Source organism: Desmodus rotundus, chromosome 3 (assembly GCF_022682495.2).
Source record: "Desmodus rotundus isolate HL8 chromosome 3, HLdesRot8A.1, whole genome shotgun sequence".
Classification (NCBI taxonomy): Eukaryota; Metazoa; Chordata; class Mammalia; order Chiroptera; family Phyllostomidae; genus Desmodus; species Desmodus rotundus.
The window spans coordinates 11,929,608-11,948,786 of NC_071389.1; the positions used below are offsets into that span (position 1 = coordinate 11,929,608).

Here is a 19,179-nt window from a genome sequence, read left to right on the forward strand (position 1 = left end):
AGTCCTGGACCAAGTGTGTGCACAGGTCTATGGTGAAGGGCGCCAGCTGGTCCAGCAGGTCACTCAGGCCATGGAGGTTGGAGGTGGGGAGAGACAGCTGAGGGTTCCAGCACAGCGCCCTTGCTCTCGCCCACCTCTACCTTTCGTTCCTGACCCGCTGGCCGACTTACAGCAACTCAGGCCTAACCCCAGATGCAGAGGCAGCAGCCTACACAGACTGCCCCAGAGTTCACACACTTGAGCACGGTCTAACCCCCATAACAAAGCCTTATTCTGTACCATTCCTAGTGATGCTGCTTCTGTGATTAAAGCTTGATGGATATGAGCTCCACTTTAGCCCTCAGAAGTTAGCTTAGTTATAACGTGCTCCTTGACTTTCTTACCACACTAGATGGGAAGATCCTTGAAGGCAAGGATCCTGCCCACCTCTTCGCAGCCAATTCCCCAGCACAAAGAACGGAACCGGCACATAGCAGGTGCTCAGCAGTTACTGAGGGGAGGAAGGACTTGGTGAATAAGAACACACTATACACATGAAAAGATGGCTGGCCAGCAAATTCCAGGTACCAAGGACACCTGGAGTGCACAGCACCAAGGACACCCTCCCCTTCTCCTCCAAACTGCATCCTAACTGAAGTTGTCCCCCCCCAAGAGCACCTCTCCCTCTCACAGCCCACCGCCTCTAAGAATGGCCAAGGTCCCCACCTCCCCATCCACCTCTTCTAACCCCCAACTCCCTATGTTCTGGTTCCCTCAGGGGTCACAAAGGTGGCCATACCCAAGGTTGCCAATGCCCAGATGACCACCAGGCCCTGGATGTCCTCCCCACTATGAACCTCCACCCTCCCTTCAAGCTCTCAGCCCATCTGGCTCTGCTCCCTTTGCTCAGACCACACCTCCTCTGGCCTCCCAGTCTTTCAATGGACTGTTCCCAGGGATACCCCCTCCAGCCCCTCCTCTGTCCTCTTCTCTCTCTCCATCCCTCAGCTCCTTGCCCCCAGCCCAGTCAGTAACACCCAGGCCCACCATGTCCCCACTGTCTTCAAGACCATAATCTCAAACCCGTATCTCCCAGCTGCAACAACTCTTCTGATCTCTCCATTGTCAATGGTCTACAAGAGCTGTGACATTTTGACACAGTATTCAGACCCAAAAGCATCAAAGTGGGCGTGTCCAATTGTAAGTTTATGATTTTATTATCGAGTGCCATTCCCAACCCACGTCTCTGACCCTAAGCCCATTGAGTCTTGTGAACAGACCCTTGGGAAGGTGTGGGGCAGGGGGGAATGCCTCAATCCACTCATCAGATACATCCAAGCTCAGCACCAGTCACCCATGACACCCTGTTTCACACGCAGGGTCAGCACATGGTAGGACTTAATAAACCTGTGTTGAAATGAGTAAGGATTAGTGCCTAGGAGGGGGGCAAGTGTTGATTCATCACCAAGGAGGGGGGTTGGAATACTTAGTCAGAGTCCAAAGCCCTCCTTCAGGCAAAGAACACAGAGATCCAGGGGTAGATGAGATGAATCCGCAAGAGAGAAAGTAAGGCAGGGCGCCCAGCGATGGTGACTGAGATCCTGGGGGACACCAGCATGGTTGAAACCTTTATCTTCAGCTTATAAGACTTCCTGCAAAGCCCTATATAATTGGACCCAGGGAAGGGCTATCAAATGCTAATCAGGTTTAGCCATCCTGTTGACACATCCCTGGACACCACATCACAGCCCACCCAGAGCTGCCACCCCAGGGACCCCAGCCCACTCTGAATGCTCCCTGTGTCTCCAGCCACCGGGGCCTCTGCATCTGCAGGGGGACCATCCGTGGAGTACTTATAGCTCCCGGAATAACTCTTGCACTAACATGGTGCTTGGCAGTCAGCTATGACACTTTGCACATCGTCCAGGTAGGTATTATTGTCTCCATTTAAGGATAAAGAAACTGAGGCTCAGAGATATCAAATTACTTACCCAAGAGTTAGCAAGAGGTATGGTGGGATGTGAACCCAGGCCTGTCTGACGGGGACCTTAGCATCCCCACTCCAATGAGATGTCTTTCAAAGAAAGCTGAAATCTAGACCCAGTTGACATGCCCAGTAAAAGGATACGTGAGATGCTGGATAATGCAGTCAACGCACATATTCATTCAGTGTTCGAAATACATAATTGCACACAACTGGTGCTGAATAACACACAGTCAGTGTTCACAGTAGGTGGTTTCATAGCGCCCAGTAAGTGCACCTACTAGACATGCGATGATGACAGATGTTACCAGGGAGGGTGTCATAGAAACATGTTAACACACAGCTGGATTGTCAGTCCAATTAGTTGTCATCTAGCAAGAAGCAGGGCTCTGGGGACATCTGACAGGTAATGGGCAGGAATGGAGGGGTCAGGGGAGAGTGGAGAACTGAGCCAGGAAAGGCTGCAGAGTAGAGAGTACGGGCCAGGGCTGGGAGGGTCAGGGTGCCAGGGACGAGAAGGCATGCCAGGGACCAGACCAAGGTCTACAGGCCAGCTTTGCCAAGGGCTCCATTTGGCTGAGGCCCCACCACCAGTCCAAGGAATCCCCGTCATGATGGTCAGGGAGATGGTGGCTCCCGATGCGCAGCCTCCTCAGATGCTCCAGGTGTCAGATCCCTCCTCTCTTTACCCACAGAACCCTGAACTTGCCTGCCACTTCAGTGTCTGGTCAGCTGTCTGCCTCCCAGGCCACAAAATGACTTCAAACCAGGCAGCCTGACCCTAGGATCTGATGGATGAGTGGGTGGAAGGGTGGATGGATGGATGGGAGGATGGGTGGATGGATGGATGGTAGATGGATGGATGGATGGGTGGATGGATGGATGTGTGGATGGGTGGATGGATGGGTGGATGGATGGGTGGATGGATGGATGGGAAAGTAGGAGGATGGGGAGGTGAGAGGTGGTTAGATGTCACAATGGTGGTTATCATGGTCATGGAAACCCATATTCTAGGAAGGATTAGGAGAAAAATCAAAGTCTTTCACAGACTGCCCCCATCAGGCACCACCATCCCAGAAGTCCATCCAGATCATGCATTCTCAGCACCGATGGGCCTTTACTGCCTAAAGGTGAAAGCCATCCTTCAGCACCCCATCTTCTCACCAGGACACAGGACGGCCCCCAGGGTAGAGTCATGCATATATGCGAGACCTAACAAAATTTCAATTGAGCACCTACAGTGTGTCCAGCACAGTCGTTTGCTGACCAGCTGGCCGGCCGGCTGGCTTCCTCTGGCAGGCCGCCGGCTGGCCAGCCGACTGACAGAACCCCTATCAGCTTACACAGCAGTTGGCATTTCCTTCACTGTAAATGCCCTTGTCTCCCTGGATAGAGGGAGAGAGTGATGATGACTCGGAGGTCAGAATGATTTAGTTTCATCTCGGATGCGTCCTGCCGGGGAATTCGCGGTGTCATCAGGGGGTGACCGTTTATGGTTGTGGGTATTTACACAGTTCCGCTATATGTTTCGATAGGCATCCTATAAAAGGATAAACAAGCAGATGAGAAGCGAAAGGGACAGCCTGATCTGCTTGGGAAAAGATTGCTTGGGAGCTGTTGACAAAGGCAAAAGGAAAACATTGGCATGGGTGTGTTCTCAGGGTGTCCCAGGCATTATTGATGGAGCCAACTCCCTGTGGTCACTCCTGAAGTCCAAAACGCCACTGACACTTCCTGAGTGTGCCCCCCACTATTGTGGTTTGGGGACATAGTTTATTCTCTCCTCATAATAAAAATAACACATCTCCATTGTAAAATATTTAGAGAACTCAGGGAAGTAGAAAAAAAGAATGAATCATCCATTATTGCTTATCCCAAAGAAAACACCATTGATCTTTTCTTCCGTCTTCTTATTTTTTCATTCACATATATATCATATATATATATATTTGCCATAGCTGAGATGATAATAATAATTAATAACTAAACCTTCACACACATATACTGGGCATTGTTCTAAGTGCTTTACATATATTAGTTCATTGAACCCTCCCCATTCTTCTGCCTGTTTTACAAATGAGAAAACTGAGGCAGAGAAGTCAGCTTGCCCAAGTTCGCAGGCACCACGTGGCAGATCCAGGACTCAGACAGCCCCACGGTGCCGCTCTCCTGTCATAGGTCCGGCTTGTACCCTCTTTTTCGCCTGAGCATATGACACACGCACTCCCCCACCCAATGCACCCACTGCAGAAACCTGAGTTTGAATGGCTGCTAAGTATTCTAAGCAGGTGCACTATAGTTTACTTAGTCATTCCCCTATTTTGCATATGATTTTCCCAAATTTTCAGTGTTCTTTACCATCACCAGCACAGCTGCCAACGACCCTTCGCAGAAGAAAGCCCCTGCCTGCAGCTATTTTCCTTCCAGAAACTAGGTTTGCCTGCACCCACCCCGTCACCCCCACGCAAAGCTGGGACTGGAGAGCAAAGATTCCTCACCCCCAACTCGCCACATGCGCCTCCCAGCCCAAGACAGAAAGCCCGGAATCAGAACTCTGCAGAGGCTGCCACCCTGGACCAAATATACCCATGCCTGCCTCAAGCAAGCCAGTGGGAACGGAGCACCTGTCCCCACGGCCACCTGGGCCACACACCTAATCTCTTCCAGCCTCGTTTCCTTCCTTGCAAAATGGAAACACCAACGCCAACCCTGCTCACCTCAAATGGAAAGTTCTCTGTTAGCATCTGATGACGTAATTGTCATAAAAAGGCTTCAGAAACTGGAAAAGAGCTCTCCATATGCGAGAGATTGGTATTATTATTGCATTAATTCCAGAGCATTCCCTGAGGAGCCGCTGTGTGCCAGGCACTTGTGTGAAGCCCTGGGGACATGGAGACCAACAAGGAGCCTCAGTGCTGCCCAAGAAGCAAGCACAATGCGACGGAGGAGGACAGACCAGCAATGGCCCGCAGTGGGAGGAGGGCTGGGACAGAGGGAAGCCTCCGGGCTGCAGGAGCGTAAGTGAGGGCCCTAATTCTGGAGGAGGTGACATGTCAGCTGGCACCTGGAGGAGAAGGAGGATTTAGCTAGTTGGAAAGGGGTGAGAGGCTGAGAGAATTGCATATGCAAATGTGGGGAGGCGTAAAAAGAACGACGAGCAAGGAGCAGCGTGGCCAGGGCACAGCAGGTTTAGAGAGAAGTGGAGAGAAAGGAGTCTTGCGAGGTAGACCACACCCCCATCTGCTCTGTTACTGCCACTGACCCAGTAGGCATTCAGGGAACAGGGAGCGTGCCGCACAACTCACTCCCAGGAAGGTGACTTCCCCAGGCACCCTTATAGATGACAGAGCAGCATCGCCCACTTTACAGTCTAGGGGACCAACAGAGATGGGTGGGTGGGGCTGGGCTTCCTAGACCAGTACAGGGCAATCTTTAGAGGCCTCCCCGCAAGCCTCTGCCCATCTCTGACCCCCCTTCCTCAAATATGGCTCCACTGCACCCCAGCTGGACTACCCACAAGCTTGAAGTTGATGAATCTCCAGGAAGCTCAAGGAAAGAACCTACTAGGCGCTGGGTATTCTATCATTGTTATTGTCTTTAAATGCTTCCAGCAATTTTCTGAGGCCTGGATTCATGGTTCCATTTCACAGGTGTGGGTCAGAAAAGCGAAGTAACTAACGGGCCCAGGTCACTCGTGAAACGTGTGCTTTGGGTTCAGGTTAACGTGGGCATCAGAGAGACCGAGCCTGAAGCCTCTCTGCTGGCACCCTGGGACAAATAACCACTTCTTTGGCCCTCCACCTCTCAGCAGTCCATGGGGTGACAGCGGTGCCTCTCCGAGGGGACCGGCCGAGACATGCACCTGAAGCACGCAGCATGTAGACTTCACAGCAGCTCAGCGATCATCTAACACCGTGCCTGACTCTCCCCACGTGCCCTGCAAGTACCTGCTCTCCTGAGATCAGGCCTGAGGTTGGATTAAATGTGAACTCTCTGCATGCGCGAGTCCAATCGCGGACATGCTCATGTGCTGACTGGGTTCTGGGTTTGCTCAGAGTCCAAGATGACAGTCCTTCCCAGCTCAGCTGGGATTCCAGGGAGACCCACAGTCCTGTTGCCATCTGGGCATCTCAGAAATGCCCCAGCCCTGGCCAGTGTGGCTCTGTTGGTTGGAGCATTGTCCATTAGCCAAAAGGTTATGGGTTCAGTTCCCGGTCAGAGCACATGCCTAGGTTGTGGGTTTAATCTCAGGTCTCGGAGTGTACGGGAGGCAACCAGTCAATGCTTCTCTCTCACATTAACGTTTCTCTCACTTCCTCTCTTTCTTCCTCTCTCTCTAAAAACAATGAAAAAAAAATATATCTTTGGATGAGGATTTAAAAAATGCCCCACATGAGGTCCCTTTCTGCCAGTGGCAGGCACAGAGCAAAGGCCCAGTGGCTCAGAGAAACCTCTAAGGGGCTTTCCAGAGGCTTCGGCCAGAAAGCAAAGGGGTGCAGGTCCCACTGTGTCTCCAAACAAGACCCTGGACACATCTGTGCCCCAGTTTCTTCCCAATGGCAGGAGTTTCGTGAGCCCACGGGGCTTGAGGGCATGTATTTCCTCCTCAACAACACAGGGAGGGGCAAAAGTAGGTTTATACGTGTTCGTCTGGAAAACAATACAATCATTAATAAGTAATACAAGAATAAACTCTGGCCCTGGCTGATGTGGCTCAGTGGTTCAGTGCCAGCCTGAAAATCAAAGGGTCACCGGTTCAATTCCCAGACTAGGGCACATGCCTGGGTTTCGGGCAGGGTCCGCAGCAGGGGGCATGCAAGAGGCAACCACGCATTAATGTTTCTCTCCCTCTCTTTCTCCCTCCCTACCCCTCTCTAAAAATATTAAATAAATAAATAAATAAATAAATAAATAAAATCTTTTAAAAAGAGAAAAAGTCCGTGTTTCTCACACTCACCACCGTAAACCTACTTGTGCCCTGCGCTGAATTCATTTAGACACTGTTCTAGATGCTGGAGAGGGAGCAAAACCACGCCGTTGCCCTGGGGAAGCTTCCATCTTCCTGTGGCTCTGTTTCTCCATTTGTTAAATGGAGATCATCATAGTCCTACCTCAGGAAGTTGTAAGAATTAAGTAAACTAATATATGTAAAGAGCTTAGTACGGGGCCGGGCACCTAAGAAGCAGCCCCACAAAGTTTATGGTTATCAGTCATGGTATTACTCTTCACAGGGTTATAAGGATTGGGTAAGCTCCTATATATGTAAAGCAGTTAGGGTGTGACCGGCATTCAGTAAGCATGAAAAAAATGACAGCTATTTCCTCAAAGGTTAGTCAATACAGACAGTCAGCTCATTTTAGGGAGGAGGGAACTGAGGCATGAAAGTGACTGGCCCAAAATCTCCCTCTGGTTAGTGGTGAAGGCTCTTGAACACGCTCTAACCAGGATTTCTCAACCTTGGACACGTGGGGCTGCGTCGTTCCGTGTTGTGGGCCCCGTTCTGTGCACCACGGGACATTTAGCAGCCTCTCTGAATTCTACCCACCAGATGCCAATGACTCTATTCCCCTCCCCCATTGTGACAACTAGAAACGTCTCCAGACCTTGCCAGATGTCCCCTGGAGGGCCAAAGTTGAAAAGCACTGCTCCACACTGACCCTTGAGCTTATATTCCAAGAACTCCCAGGGTCTGACCTGAAGCCCCCTCACCTCCGACCCTGGCAGCACAGTAAACGCCTTATGCCAGCCACTCCCGAGGGCCTGCCCTTTCTCAAGCAAAGCCCAAAGCTGCCAGCCTCTGCTCCTGCTCTTCCCTACAGCAGGGCTGACCCTCCCACGTCCACCCCATCCAAGGCCCAGCTGAAGCCCCACCTGCTTACTGAATGGTCTCCCTGCCCCAGAACTCAGGACTTGTGTCCAGCCCTCCATCTTGGGTCATAATTAGTCACCAAGTGCTCCTTCTTGCCTGCTCCGGGTCCCTAACCTCCACCCCCCCCCCCCCAAGACAGAAGCCACTGGAGGGCAGAGGCTATGCCTAAATTATCCAGGCGTCCCCAGCACGCAGCGCAGGGCCAGGCACACAGGGCTGGCTCCTCGTCTGGGCAGATGGCAGGTCACAGTCGTGCCTGGTGGCCTAGCAGCCTCTTGGAGTGCAGTAAAAGGCTCCCAGGATAAGGAGGCAACCAGGCATGGGGAGTGTGAGCTGTTTCCACTTCCGGCTCCTTCCCTCCCGACGGAGGACGGGGTATGTCAACCCCTGTAGGCCTCAGTTTCTCCATTACGTCCAACGGGGATAATAGAGAGTGTCCCTGATGGGGAGGGTCGCTGGGAGAATTAGCAAGTGCTCCTGACTCTTCCCGCAGTGCTCCCTGGGTGCAGGACGCTCCTGCCCAAGCTCCCTCGGGGCCTCCGGCTTGGATGGAGGGGCTGCTGCAAACCAGGATGTGAAAAGCCGCGGGGGGCAGGGAGGGCGGAGGCAGGCGCGGAGACCGCTGGGGAGGCCGCCAGACACAGTAAATAATTCACACAGATGAACTGGAGATAAGGACGGCTTCGTGGGAGATTGAGTTCAGGTCTGAGGAGGCTCCGGCCGCTGCAGGGGACTTGCGGTCTCCCCTGTCTGCGCCGGGAGATTGAGTGCGGCTCAATCTGCCAGGAAAACGTGGCCCCAGGTGCCGCGGGCTCACGGCCACTCCCTGTCACTGGCGGGAGCTCCCCGGAACTGCCCCGCGGGGCCACCGGCCTCGGCCCGCCGCCTCCGCCCAGCCGTCCCCATGGCAACTGCTGGCCCGGTCCAGGGTTCACGGCCAACCGGATCTTCAGCCTCCCCTCCCCCGCGAGAGAATGGGCGGTTTAGGCTCAGAAGAACCCTGCGTTCTCTGAGCTGCCAAAATCGGTAAAAAGCTGGCTAGTCCCACACCCCTTCCCTACGTGGAAGCGGTCGAAACCTGGGACTGTTGGGGTCAGCATCCCTGGGTTTCAAACCCAGCTCCGCTTTCCAGCTGCGCGACCTTGGGCAGGTGACCCCACTGCTCTGCGCCCCAGTGTTCCTTGTCTGTAAAATGGGGATGATAATAGTGATAGTAACCGTCTCACAGGGTGGTTGTGAAAATTAAATGAAATGAATGCAAAGAGTGTAGAACAGTTACTTGCTTACAGCAAGCACCTCATAAACATCGTTTTCTGTCCTGGGAAGTGGAGCCCCAGAGGGGCAACATACCTGCAGGAGGTGACATTCACCCAGGGCGTTCCGGCACCTTTGGGAGTGGAAGGCAATCGCTAGTCCATTTTAATACCCTCACTGTGAAGGCCAGTGGCATCTGTTAGGGCGTCCTGTGGGTCCCCCTTCCTGAGCTCTGGAGCTTCACTGTCATTGAATGGTCCATGACCAGGCAGTGAGGTCCTGGAAGTCCAGAAAGGCCTGTCTCCCCAGTGCCCAGCCCACCCCACCCCACACCTGATAGATGAGTCCTTGAATGAACATGGATTTAATTAACTAATTAATTAATTAATTAAACACCCTTCCAAACCAAACTCTTTAAGCCCTGAGCCACCCACCCTCTGCCTTACAAGACACCCCTGTCCCTGACAACTTCCTGTCCTCACTGTCTGCCCCCCACCCACCCACCCCCATCACCGCTCGGTTAAGATTTCTCATGGCACATTTCCCGGGTCCGTCTTCCCTTCAGCCTGCCCTTCCTGACCTCCCTTCCCCTTGGTGACCATTTGTCTTCAAAACAGCTGTTTCTAGGTCAAGAACCTTCCTTCAGCCCATGGGTGAGCACTGGCCCGGGTTAAGAACAAACCCTCCCATGTGAGAGGTAACAAGATTGACCACATCTGCATCCCAGGAAGAGGGGCGGGGGAGGGGGGGGAGGGGGGCCCAGTGTGGGCCAGGTGGGCTTTTCTGGGCTCCTGGTCCCCTGGAGAAGTGGCTGGGGCTGGGGGACACAGGCTCTCTATCCCAGGGGGCTACCCCACAAGCTCCAGCCCAGCTGCCTGGTTTCCCCGGATACAGCCCCGTCTCCAGGGATTTATTTTTGCACATGGTTTGGGAGAATCTCTGTTGTTGGAATGACAACCTTTTTTCCCCTTCTCCTTCCCTCCAATAGGCAGATTTTATAAACCAGAGCAGCTGCCTGAAGGTTTCCAAGAGAAATTTCTGCACAGTTTCTAAGAGGGTGACAGTTCCCCTCCACAGGAAGTTGCTTTTATTAAGTTGTTGGGTTTTTTTAATATCTCGCTCCCTCCCTCCCTCTCTCTCTCTCTTTCGTAAGGTTCCATCAATCGGTCATCATTAGGCAGTGACTTGGGCTTTGTGGGCATTTCTGTTTTTCCCCGGTTTGCCTGGAACTCACGATTACATCTAAACCACAGTGGCCTGCCCAACACAGAGGCAAAGTTGAACTGCTGAAAGTGGGTCGCTCACATCACCTGGGCTGAAGACTCCCAAGTAATTTATAGAGATAGGCCTCCCTCAAAGAGAGAGCGTGGCTCCCTGCTCTTTAAGTGAGCTAAACATGATGATTTCCTTCCAAAGAAGACGGCACGGAAAGGGGTGCAGGGGGGGAACTCTGCAGTGAAGAAACCTGACAAACACGACCTCAGCAGGGCGGGTGATTGAGGTCAATGTCAACAGTGATGAGCCATGTCGATAGTATGTATCCTTGATACGATGTGATGAGAATGACCCTTTACCTCTATGATCTTCCTCCCAAAACCTGTAACTCCAGTTGAACCGTGAGAAAAGCATCAGACAAACCCCAGTTTAGGGGAAATCTACAAAATACCTGACCAGTATTCCATGAAAAACAAGAACAGTCTGGGAAACTGTCTCAGCCAAGGGGTGCCTAAGGAGACTCGATGACTAAAAGTCCCGTATTCTGCATGGGATCCTGGAGCAGGCGAAGGACAGCAGATAAATGAATAAGTGACATCTAAATGAAATGTGGAGTTGGGTTATAGTAATGTGCCAGTGTTGGTTCCTTCGTTGTGAACAATGGATCGTAGTGATATCGGTTGTGAGCAATAGCAGAAATTGGGTCTGGGGTTTCTCCCATTGTTCACAACCTATATCACTACTATCTTCACAAGTATTCTAAAGTAAAGTGTATTTTTTTTTAAGTGGCTCTTGTGTTTGCATATCAGGCAGACCCAAGAGCCAGCCCCAGCTGGTTCTCTCTTTTTGCCACATTATGGGTCTGAGCTGCCGACTTTGGGAGGCTCCAAAGCCCAAGCTCCCAAACTCATTTCCATGGGAAACGGCATCATTTTCAACCAGAGAAAACTCTCACTTCCTCACTAGGCATACCCCGTGGGCCTGGCACAGGCCTGTCTGTAAAAGGAGGGACCCAAGCAGAAAGCCAAGCTCCTCCCTTCCTAGGGCACAGAGTCACACCTGCTAGTCTCCTTCGAAAAGAGGAAGACTTCCAACAATCTGGTTAAAAGGGAAGGGAGACTTCTCTTGACGTTATTTTGAAGAGAAAACACACAGATTTACTTAGGATTGGATTTGTTGGGGGTCTTGGGGAGCTGATGGAGATAATGAGAAGCAAGCTAACTCCTCCACCCCCCACCCCACCCCCACGGTGATGCCTTCACTGCCCCTTAGTACCCTCAGGCTGCCAAAAACCATCTGCAAAGAAGCTTTGTGCGGCCAGAACTATTTGCTAGGTCTTGAAAGTCCATCACTGGCACATAGTAGGCACTTCACATATGTTCACACATTGATGGCTACATTTATTGCGTACCAGGCCCTGTGCTGGGGAGCAGAAAGGGGGTCCTGTTTAATTGTGTGGTAGGCATTTTGTCATCCCCATTTTACAGAGGCCCAAAGAGCCTGAGAAATTGGCCCCAAGTCATAACTAGAAAGCATTGCAGAGAAGTTTCCAATCCAAGTCATCTAAGTCCTAAATTCGTGCCCTTTACTCGCACCAGCCGCGCTCCCGTCTGCCCCTTTCCGCCGGCCTCTCAGGCCCCGGAACTCGCTGCCCGCCACCCGCAGAGGCTCCTGGAGCTCACCCCCTCATCTGTGGCCTCCAGAGAGCAGTAATTTTCTAGTCTCTTTCTTTTAAAACTTAATTTGCCAATTTCCCCCTTGGAGGTGCTTTTTGATATTCCTTCAGGCTGTCAGCCTGGACAGGCTGCGGAAGCAGAATCCAAAGAGATGGATGCTTATTACAAGCATTCAATTAGTGGAGTTTGAATAATGCAGCCCTGGGTGCTCCATCCACACATGGAGGCGGAGACACCCTCCCCCACCTCCGACTATTAATGGCCTTTTTCATATTTATCGCTACTGAACCAGATATCCTGCACTTGGTATAATTTGATATCTGCCCAGTCCCCCAAGTGCCTTCTCAACAAATGTTTACCCCAATGTTAGAGTGGATTTATAAGATTTATATTCCCTTTTGCTGAGTGGAGTCCTCGGGAGAGGCAGACTGTCTTCCCAGGCGGAGAGCCCTGCCTTGGCTGACGGGATGGCCTCCAGCAGGAACATTTTAATACATCACTTATTAAAATGGACTGGAGCCTTGGCCAAGGGCTCCCACGCTCCCCCCTTCCCAGCAGAGGGCAGCTCCGGGCCTTAGCTGACCACAGCCAAGCCCTGCCTCCCTCTGACCCCTTACGCAGTTGGCGGTCGTGCAGGATAGCAGGAGAGCCCGGCCTCAAAGCAACAAACCAAGAAAAAGATCTTTAAGGCCCAAGGACAGTGGCTGTAGCTGGAACTGAACCTGAGTCTGGGATGAGATGACTCTGCATCCCCATCCTGCGGCTCTGGCTCTGGGTTCGAGTTCTGCCCCAGGGACTTACTGCTTGAGTGACCTCATACAAGTTACTTAATGTCTCTGAGCTCTGGCTCCTTCGGCACCACGAGGGTAATAATGCCTACTTCTTGGGGCTGTTGCGAGTGGGGCCAACAGTGAAAGCTTAGTTACTGTGGATGTGGCACCGCCCTTTTAGTGCCTCTGGGGTGTCAATTTCCTCGCCTACTAAATGGAGTTCGGGGTGGTGGGTTTCCAGAGTTGCTGGGTCAGTTATGTGAGACGGAAGGGAAAGCACTTTGAAACTGCACGGTGCTTTGATCAGCGATGATCACTCCTGGGCGCGAGTGCAACTGTCTCTTCCGAAAGCAGCTTTCCATCTGGCTCCCACCATCTTGGCAGATTGATGGTGTGCAGAAGGTGGGCCCTGCCCCTAACTCTCCATAAGGCACCCCTCAGCTGTCTCATGGGAAAAGCTGGCCTACTGGACACCTAAAGGCCCATTAGCTCCGAAATGCTGGGGTTCTCTGGGGTCAGCAGGGAGCAAAGCCAGGTTCAGGGACAGGGCCATGCGCCTGGGAAAATCAAGCTGGCATTCCCAAATCATCCCGCCGGCACTGCCATTGCCAGCTTGCCCACCATTCCTAACGACTGATGAGATGACAAGCTCTCCGCTGCGTCCTCCTGAGGTCTGGGCCTCCACTGCCTGGGCAGGGAACTGACACATCACCCCTCCCCCACAGGCCTTCTGGAGCCCCTCTTTCTCCCCCCTCCCCCACCCCAGGGCCTGTCTTACCTGATGTCTGAGTCACAGGCAGGCTCCCGTCACTGTGAGCTGTGTTGTGACTCCCAGGCTGACAGTTTTACAACAAACACATTAAAAGCTCCCGGCAGTGGGGCTCCTGGATGTGGAACAGTCCAGGAGAAAAGACTCTCCCTGCAGCTCTTCAGCCAAAATCCTTCTCCCAAGCCCTCCTCCTGCAGGGGCCTACTCTGTCCATTAACTGCCCTGAACACAACTAGGGACTTTTTTTTTAATTAATAAGGAGAATTTTTGAGCCGTGTTTGCAGGAAAACTGCCGAGTGAGGAAGCCTGAGACATCCCAGGCAGTGGGCCCCAGGGGACCAGGCCCATCCCAGAGGCAGGGACCTGTGAACTCTGGAAGAAGGGGAGGAGGAGCCTAGCTCTCGCTCAGCCTTACCTTTGCAGACAGGTGGCCCTCAGTAAAGGATATATGGACACGTGATCCTGAGTGCTTGAAGGACAGGATGTTGTCTTAATCCTCCCAACAAGTCTGTGGCTGGAAGCTGCATTCTCTCCACTTTACAGATTTGCAAACTGAGGCTTAAAGAAGCGAAGAGACTTGCTCAAGTCTATAGTTAGGAAGTGAAAGAACAGGGATTTGAATCCCAGTCTGTCAGCCTCCAAACATTGCTCTGAAAAAATGACCGCCTCTCAACACACCAACCTTCCTTATCTCCATACCCCACCAGGGATGGCAGAAACCTCCGGGAAGCGGGGAGAGCCCAGTGAAAACCCACGTAGAACGAACTTGCTCTTCGGGGGTGGCCTTGCCAGCCCAGCTTGTTTCCTCCCATCTGAGCCCCACCCGGTGTCCTCCACTTCACCTTTTTGCTTCACAGGCCAAAGCTACCCTTCACTCCTTCCTGTCTGCAACCAACAGGCAAAAAGCAAGTCCCCCTCACCCCGCCCCCCCAACCAAAGCAGAGAAGAGAGAGGAGTGAGACACAGGAACAGTTCTTTTATTGTATTGTACATCCGGAGAAATAGCCCTGTGTGCTGGTTAAAGGTGCAACATACAGAATATCGAATTAAGAAAAGAGGAAAAGGGAAGGGAAGAAACCTCTTGAGGTCCAAAGTTGCAAACAAAAAAATGGTAAAAGATTTCCTCACGCAAGAGGCATTTTTGCAAATACCATGCAAAACAGGCAGCTGGTGTGCCTTAAGAGAACCCCTATAAATAACAGAAAAGACACTCCAAGCATTCCTTTACGTGGACTCAGAGCACAGGGCAAAAGAAACCAAAATGCCTTTTGGCATTTCAAGATATTTGGCACTCTTGTGATTACATTTGTTTTTTACAGTCCATTAAAGAGAATAAACTGACACAATATTAGAGGAAAAAACAGGCTGCTCACACAACGGACTGCAGAGAGAGGTTAGAAAAAGCTCAAGCATTTTTTTCTTTTTTTCTTTTTTTTTTATGGTTTTTCTTTCTGGACATATAAAATGTGTCCATTTGCATTAACTTGGGCAAACAGCTTGCAGCAACAAAGAAACACAAGCTTTACAATTCATTTAAAATAAAACAAGGATTCATCCTCTGTATCATTCCTTAGAAAAGTTCTCTTCTTGTTTTAAACACATTCCTGATAAGTTTGAAAGATGACCAAACTAAAACAGAATATCTATACTGATCCGTGTGTGTGGTGTGTGTGTGTGTGTGTGTGTTTGGTACATCCAAGATAGCAACATAAAAAAATAAACCTTAACAGCATTTCACATCCAAGTGCACAGAATAATTTTTGCAAGATTAAATAATGTAAACATTGGGAACAGCCAAATCAGCAAAGAATGCCAACACCTCAAAACACCCGGTGTTGCTGCTTCATTATTTCAGTGGTTCAAAATCCTGATCTATAATTATGCAATATTCACTGTATATAAAAAGAATGGATAGTAATTTTGACAAATAGCTGCAACTGAGACTTCTTTGTTATTTCTTTCTATGTGTGTATATAGTGATTTTGTTATTTTTTAAATTTTTATTTTTGCAGAGGAGCCCAGAGCCTTCCCCTCCTCCTTCTCACGCCTCATCTGTCTCCCGGCCTGACACGAGACACAGGTTGTTGATTTCATCGCGGGTAGCAAGCTAGCAATAAATTTCAGAGAGCTTTCTCTGGTTCACGCTCTTTTTGCCAATAACTGTCGCCGCCGTTCTTAGTCTTACTCTCTCCTTAACTCATTGTCTTTGGGGGAGTTAGACACCAGGCGGTGCCTTGTCTGTCATATTTTTCAGCACGTCATCGATCCTGTCATCTTCAATAACAACTGCAAAAAAGAGCGGAGAGAAGGAAAAGTGAGCGAGCTGGGCCTCGCCAGGGGGTCCCGGCCAAGCCCGGGAGCAGGGGGGACACTGGCGAAGGGCGGGGTAGGAGGGTTCCGCGCGCGCAGACACAGCCCATCCCTTTCGGCCCCTGCGCGGGGTCCCTTTCCTTTGAACCACTCCCCCCACCCCCCCGGCTGTTTCCGAGCTCAGTTCTAAGAAAAGGAAACAGAGAGGGCGCAAATCCTGCGGCCCAGGCCGCTTCCACACCACCCAACCCACCCCCCGGGCGCATTTATTTAGAAAGAAGGTTCCAAGACCCTAGAGCGAGCGGAGGAGGGGCCAAGGTCTCCGGGTCCGGGACCCTCGAGGCTGCTCCGAGAGCGGCGCGGGGAGCCGAGACCGGCGGGGGGTGGGGGTGGGGGGCCCGGTTCCCACGGCGTGCGGCCGATCCAGGGACCTGGCCTCGCCCGGGCCGGCGGGCGACCGGCTCCTGAGCGGACTCGTCTTCTCCCCTCGGCCCGCCGCCGCAGAGGTCAGAGCCTCTCCGAGTCTGCCTCGCGCTGTGTCCTCCGCCTCTCTCCCCATCCCGACCTAGCCTTGCCTTCCTCAGTCCCTCGGCGCCACGGTCACCTGTCGAGGTCTCTGGGTCTCTCTCCGTGTCGGGGGTGTCGGCCACCCTCTCTTTGTTTCAGCTGCTTCTCTGCCCTCCCCAGACTTGCGTCCCTGCTCGCAGGCTCTCCCGCTCTGGCTTCCTCTCCCGAGCTTTGTCTCGGCTTCTGCCCATCCCGGTCCCCACCCCCAGCCGACACCCCCCTCCCCGTCTCTGCGTCTCAGTCTCTCCCGGCTGCTGCGGGTCTCCCTCATTGTCCCGCGCCTCTGGAGCCCCTCCCCGACCCGCTCTGTGTCCTGGTCTCTCCCGGGCTTTTCCAGCTCTCGCGCCAAGCGCCCAGGCTCGGCAAACCCTCACTCGCTGCCAAGTCACAATGAAAACACCGAAAGCCCCTCGAATTCCCCGCACGAATGGGGTCTTCTTCCCGCAGTTCCACACGCCGTCCCCTGGGGAGTCCTGGGACACCCCCACCCCCAGTGATAGAGCGAGTGCAGCCGCGACCCCTCTGCGCAAAGGCGGGGGTTGAAATCAAAAAACAAACTTTGGCGCGGGTGGGGTCCCGGTGTAACCTTTCAGCCCCCACTGCAGCTAGAAGCCGCCACGCCCCCTGGGTGACCCCACCGGGCATCAGGCAGAGGGGGAGGGATTCCCACGGCCCGCCGGTGCCGGACCTGCAGTGCGGGATCCCCCAGTTCTGCTCGATGGGATTCCACTGGGTCGGAACGGGCTCCGGGGTGCGGGGGAACCCCGAAAACCTCCGACAGGCCTCAGTGCCCGAGAAGGGGATGTCTGGGGAGGAGGCCGTGAACTCACCCCGCTTGCTCCGGCCGATCTGGCCCAGTTTGGGCGGCCGCTTGTTCTGCCCGGCGCCGAAGAAGTTGTTGGTGTCCTGCAGGCGGCAGGAGAAGATCTGGCCCACGTCGCCGCCGTCGCCGTAGGGGCTCAGCTTCTCGTCGCCGTAGGGCAGCACCTCCGACATGGTCGCGTCCGGGGGCTCCGCAGCGGCGCCTCCTCCGCCCGCGTCCCCGCCCGCGGCGGACAGGGTCAGCGGCGCTGGGGCCGGGAGCGGCCGGCCGGGGACGGCCCGCGGGCTGCGGCGGCGGCTGGGGCGCCGGCGAGCGGAGGGGGGACACCGCTAGGGCAGGAGGGCGCAGCCCGCCCGAGCGATCCGGCGAGCGCCCGCCGCTGCGCCGCGCTGCGCTCGGGATCCGCGCGCAAGGGGCTGCTGCTCTGGCAGAGGCCAGCAGGACTCACATCCTCGGCGCGCTCGGGCGCGGGGCGGGCGGGTGGGGTCGCGAGTGGGGGGAGGAGGGCTGTCCCAGCGAGCCCTGAGGGCGCGGGGCCGAGGAGGGCACACTCCGGGGAGCCGGCGGCCGGTCCTGCGGCGAGTGCGGGCGGCTGCGGCGCAGGTTCGGAGAGGCTGACTGGGGAGCGGAGAGCGGTGGGGAGGCGAGGGGCGGAGAGGGAGGGAGGCGAGGGGGAGGGAGGGCAGGAGGTGGGTGGGTACCGGGGGAGGGGGTGAGAGAGCAACCGAGAGGGAGACGGGGATAAAAACAGAGACCGAAAGAGAGGGAGGAGGCAGGGGAATGGACGAAAAGAGACCAAAGAGAAAGAAAGAGAGGAAAGAAGTGGGGGAGGGAACGACTAGATCAGGATCCGAGAGGCAGAGGCAAGAAAGGAGATGGAAAGGGAAGAAACGGGGTGGAGGGGAGAAGAGAGAGAGCGCGCGCGCCGGGGAGGGAAGGAGGAGAGCGAGCGAGCGAGCGAGGAGAGGGCGGCTGGGACTGCGGAGCCCGCCCGCCAGCAGCGCAAGCCAGAAACGCCGGCAGCGGCGGCGCCGAGGGAAGGCACGGGAGGAGAGCAGAGAGGGCGGGGACGCGGGGGCCCGGGGCCTCGGGGAGAGATCCCTGGAAGCCGAGCGACGTCACGGGGCCGCGCCGGCCCGCCCGGGGCCCGGCGGCTTCCTGCCCCCGCCCCCAGCACCCAGCGCCCCGCCCGCGCGGAGGGGCCCCCAGCTCGCCCCGCCCCGCCTGGCGGCCTCCGCGCGCCTCCTCCCCACCCCCGCACCCCTCCCGCCGGGTGTTTACCCGTCCTGAGAGCCGGTGCGTGGCTGCTCCGCGGACCCGCCTGTCCCGCCCGGGGGAGCTGGGGGTAGTGGGGCTTCAGGGAGCGGGACGGGGCGCGGGCAGACGACGCACACTCCGGGGAGGACAGGTGGATGCCAGTCTCTCCCTAGAGGCCACATGCTGGAGCAAAAGGTCGGAGGGCACCAAGGTGACCCGCGGACACCACCTCGCCTGCCAGCCGCAAACCGGGGAACCCCTAAACCCCCACCACCCTTGCGCCCCACTTCGGAATCTCAGGCCCTGGCCCTTTGGGCCTCACACTCTCCCTCCCCCACTCCATTCTCCCTGGAAGGCCAGGCTCTCCGGCTCCCGCGGGGCCTCGGGGTGGAGGCTGGTGGGGTGGCGGGGAGGAAACGGGCAGCCCCGCCTCCGGGAGGAGAGGGGAGCGCCTCATTACGCCGGGCTCGCCCGGGATGCCCGGCTCTCGACGTCCACTTCCTCAGCCAGGGACGTCCCGAGCCTGCAGCCCTCTGCCCTTGGGGACCTCCCTTCCAGCAACAGTCAGGAGCCGTTGGGAGAGCCTGTGGCTTCTGAGCGGGGGAACGGGGTCCCTGATCCCAGGAGGGAAACTGGGGCAGCCCCAGCGGCCCCGGAGGCACATCTGCCCAGCAGACCGTAACTCCGAAGGGGCAAGGTGCGCGAG

The 19,179-nt window shown here is 54.6% G+C and overlaps 1 protein-coding gene across 1 annotated transcript; it reads right to left on the reverse strand.

Annotated features, from left to right (window-relative positions):
* Positions 1-14,472: 14,472 nt before the first annotated feature.
* CAMK2N1 (calcium/calmodulin dependent protein kinase II inhibitor 1) lies at positions 14,473-18,191 on the reverse strand. Its single transcript, XM_053921172.2, has 2 exons — positions 17,224-18,191; positions 14,473-15,802 (listed from the first exon to the last, which is right to left on the reverse strand). Exons 1-2 carry the CDS (start codon positions 17,387-17,389, stop codon positions 15,732-15,734), a joined length of 237 nt encoding a protein of 78 aa, XP_053777147.1. The 5' UTR covers positions 17,390-18,191; the 3' UTR covers positions 14,473-15,731.
* Positions 18,192-19,179: the final 988 nt, after the last annotated feature.

Excerpts from the sequence above, each read along its gene's own strand:
- CAMK2N1 (XM_053921172.2), bottom strand. The coding sequence starts at position 17,389 with ATGTCGGAGGTGCTGCCCTACGGCGACGAGAAGCTGAGCCCCTACGGC. Across the intron at positions 15,803-17,223 it reads GATCGGCCGGAGCAAGCGGG|TTGTTATTGAAGATGACAGG; the intron begins GTGAGTTCACGG and ends TCTTTTTTGCAG.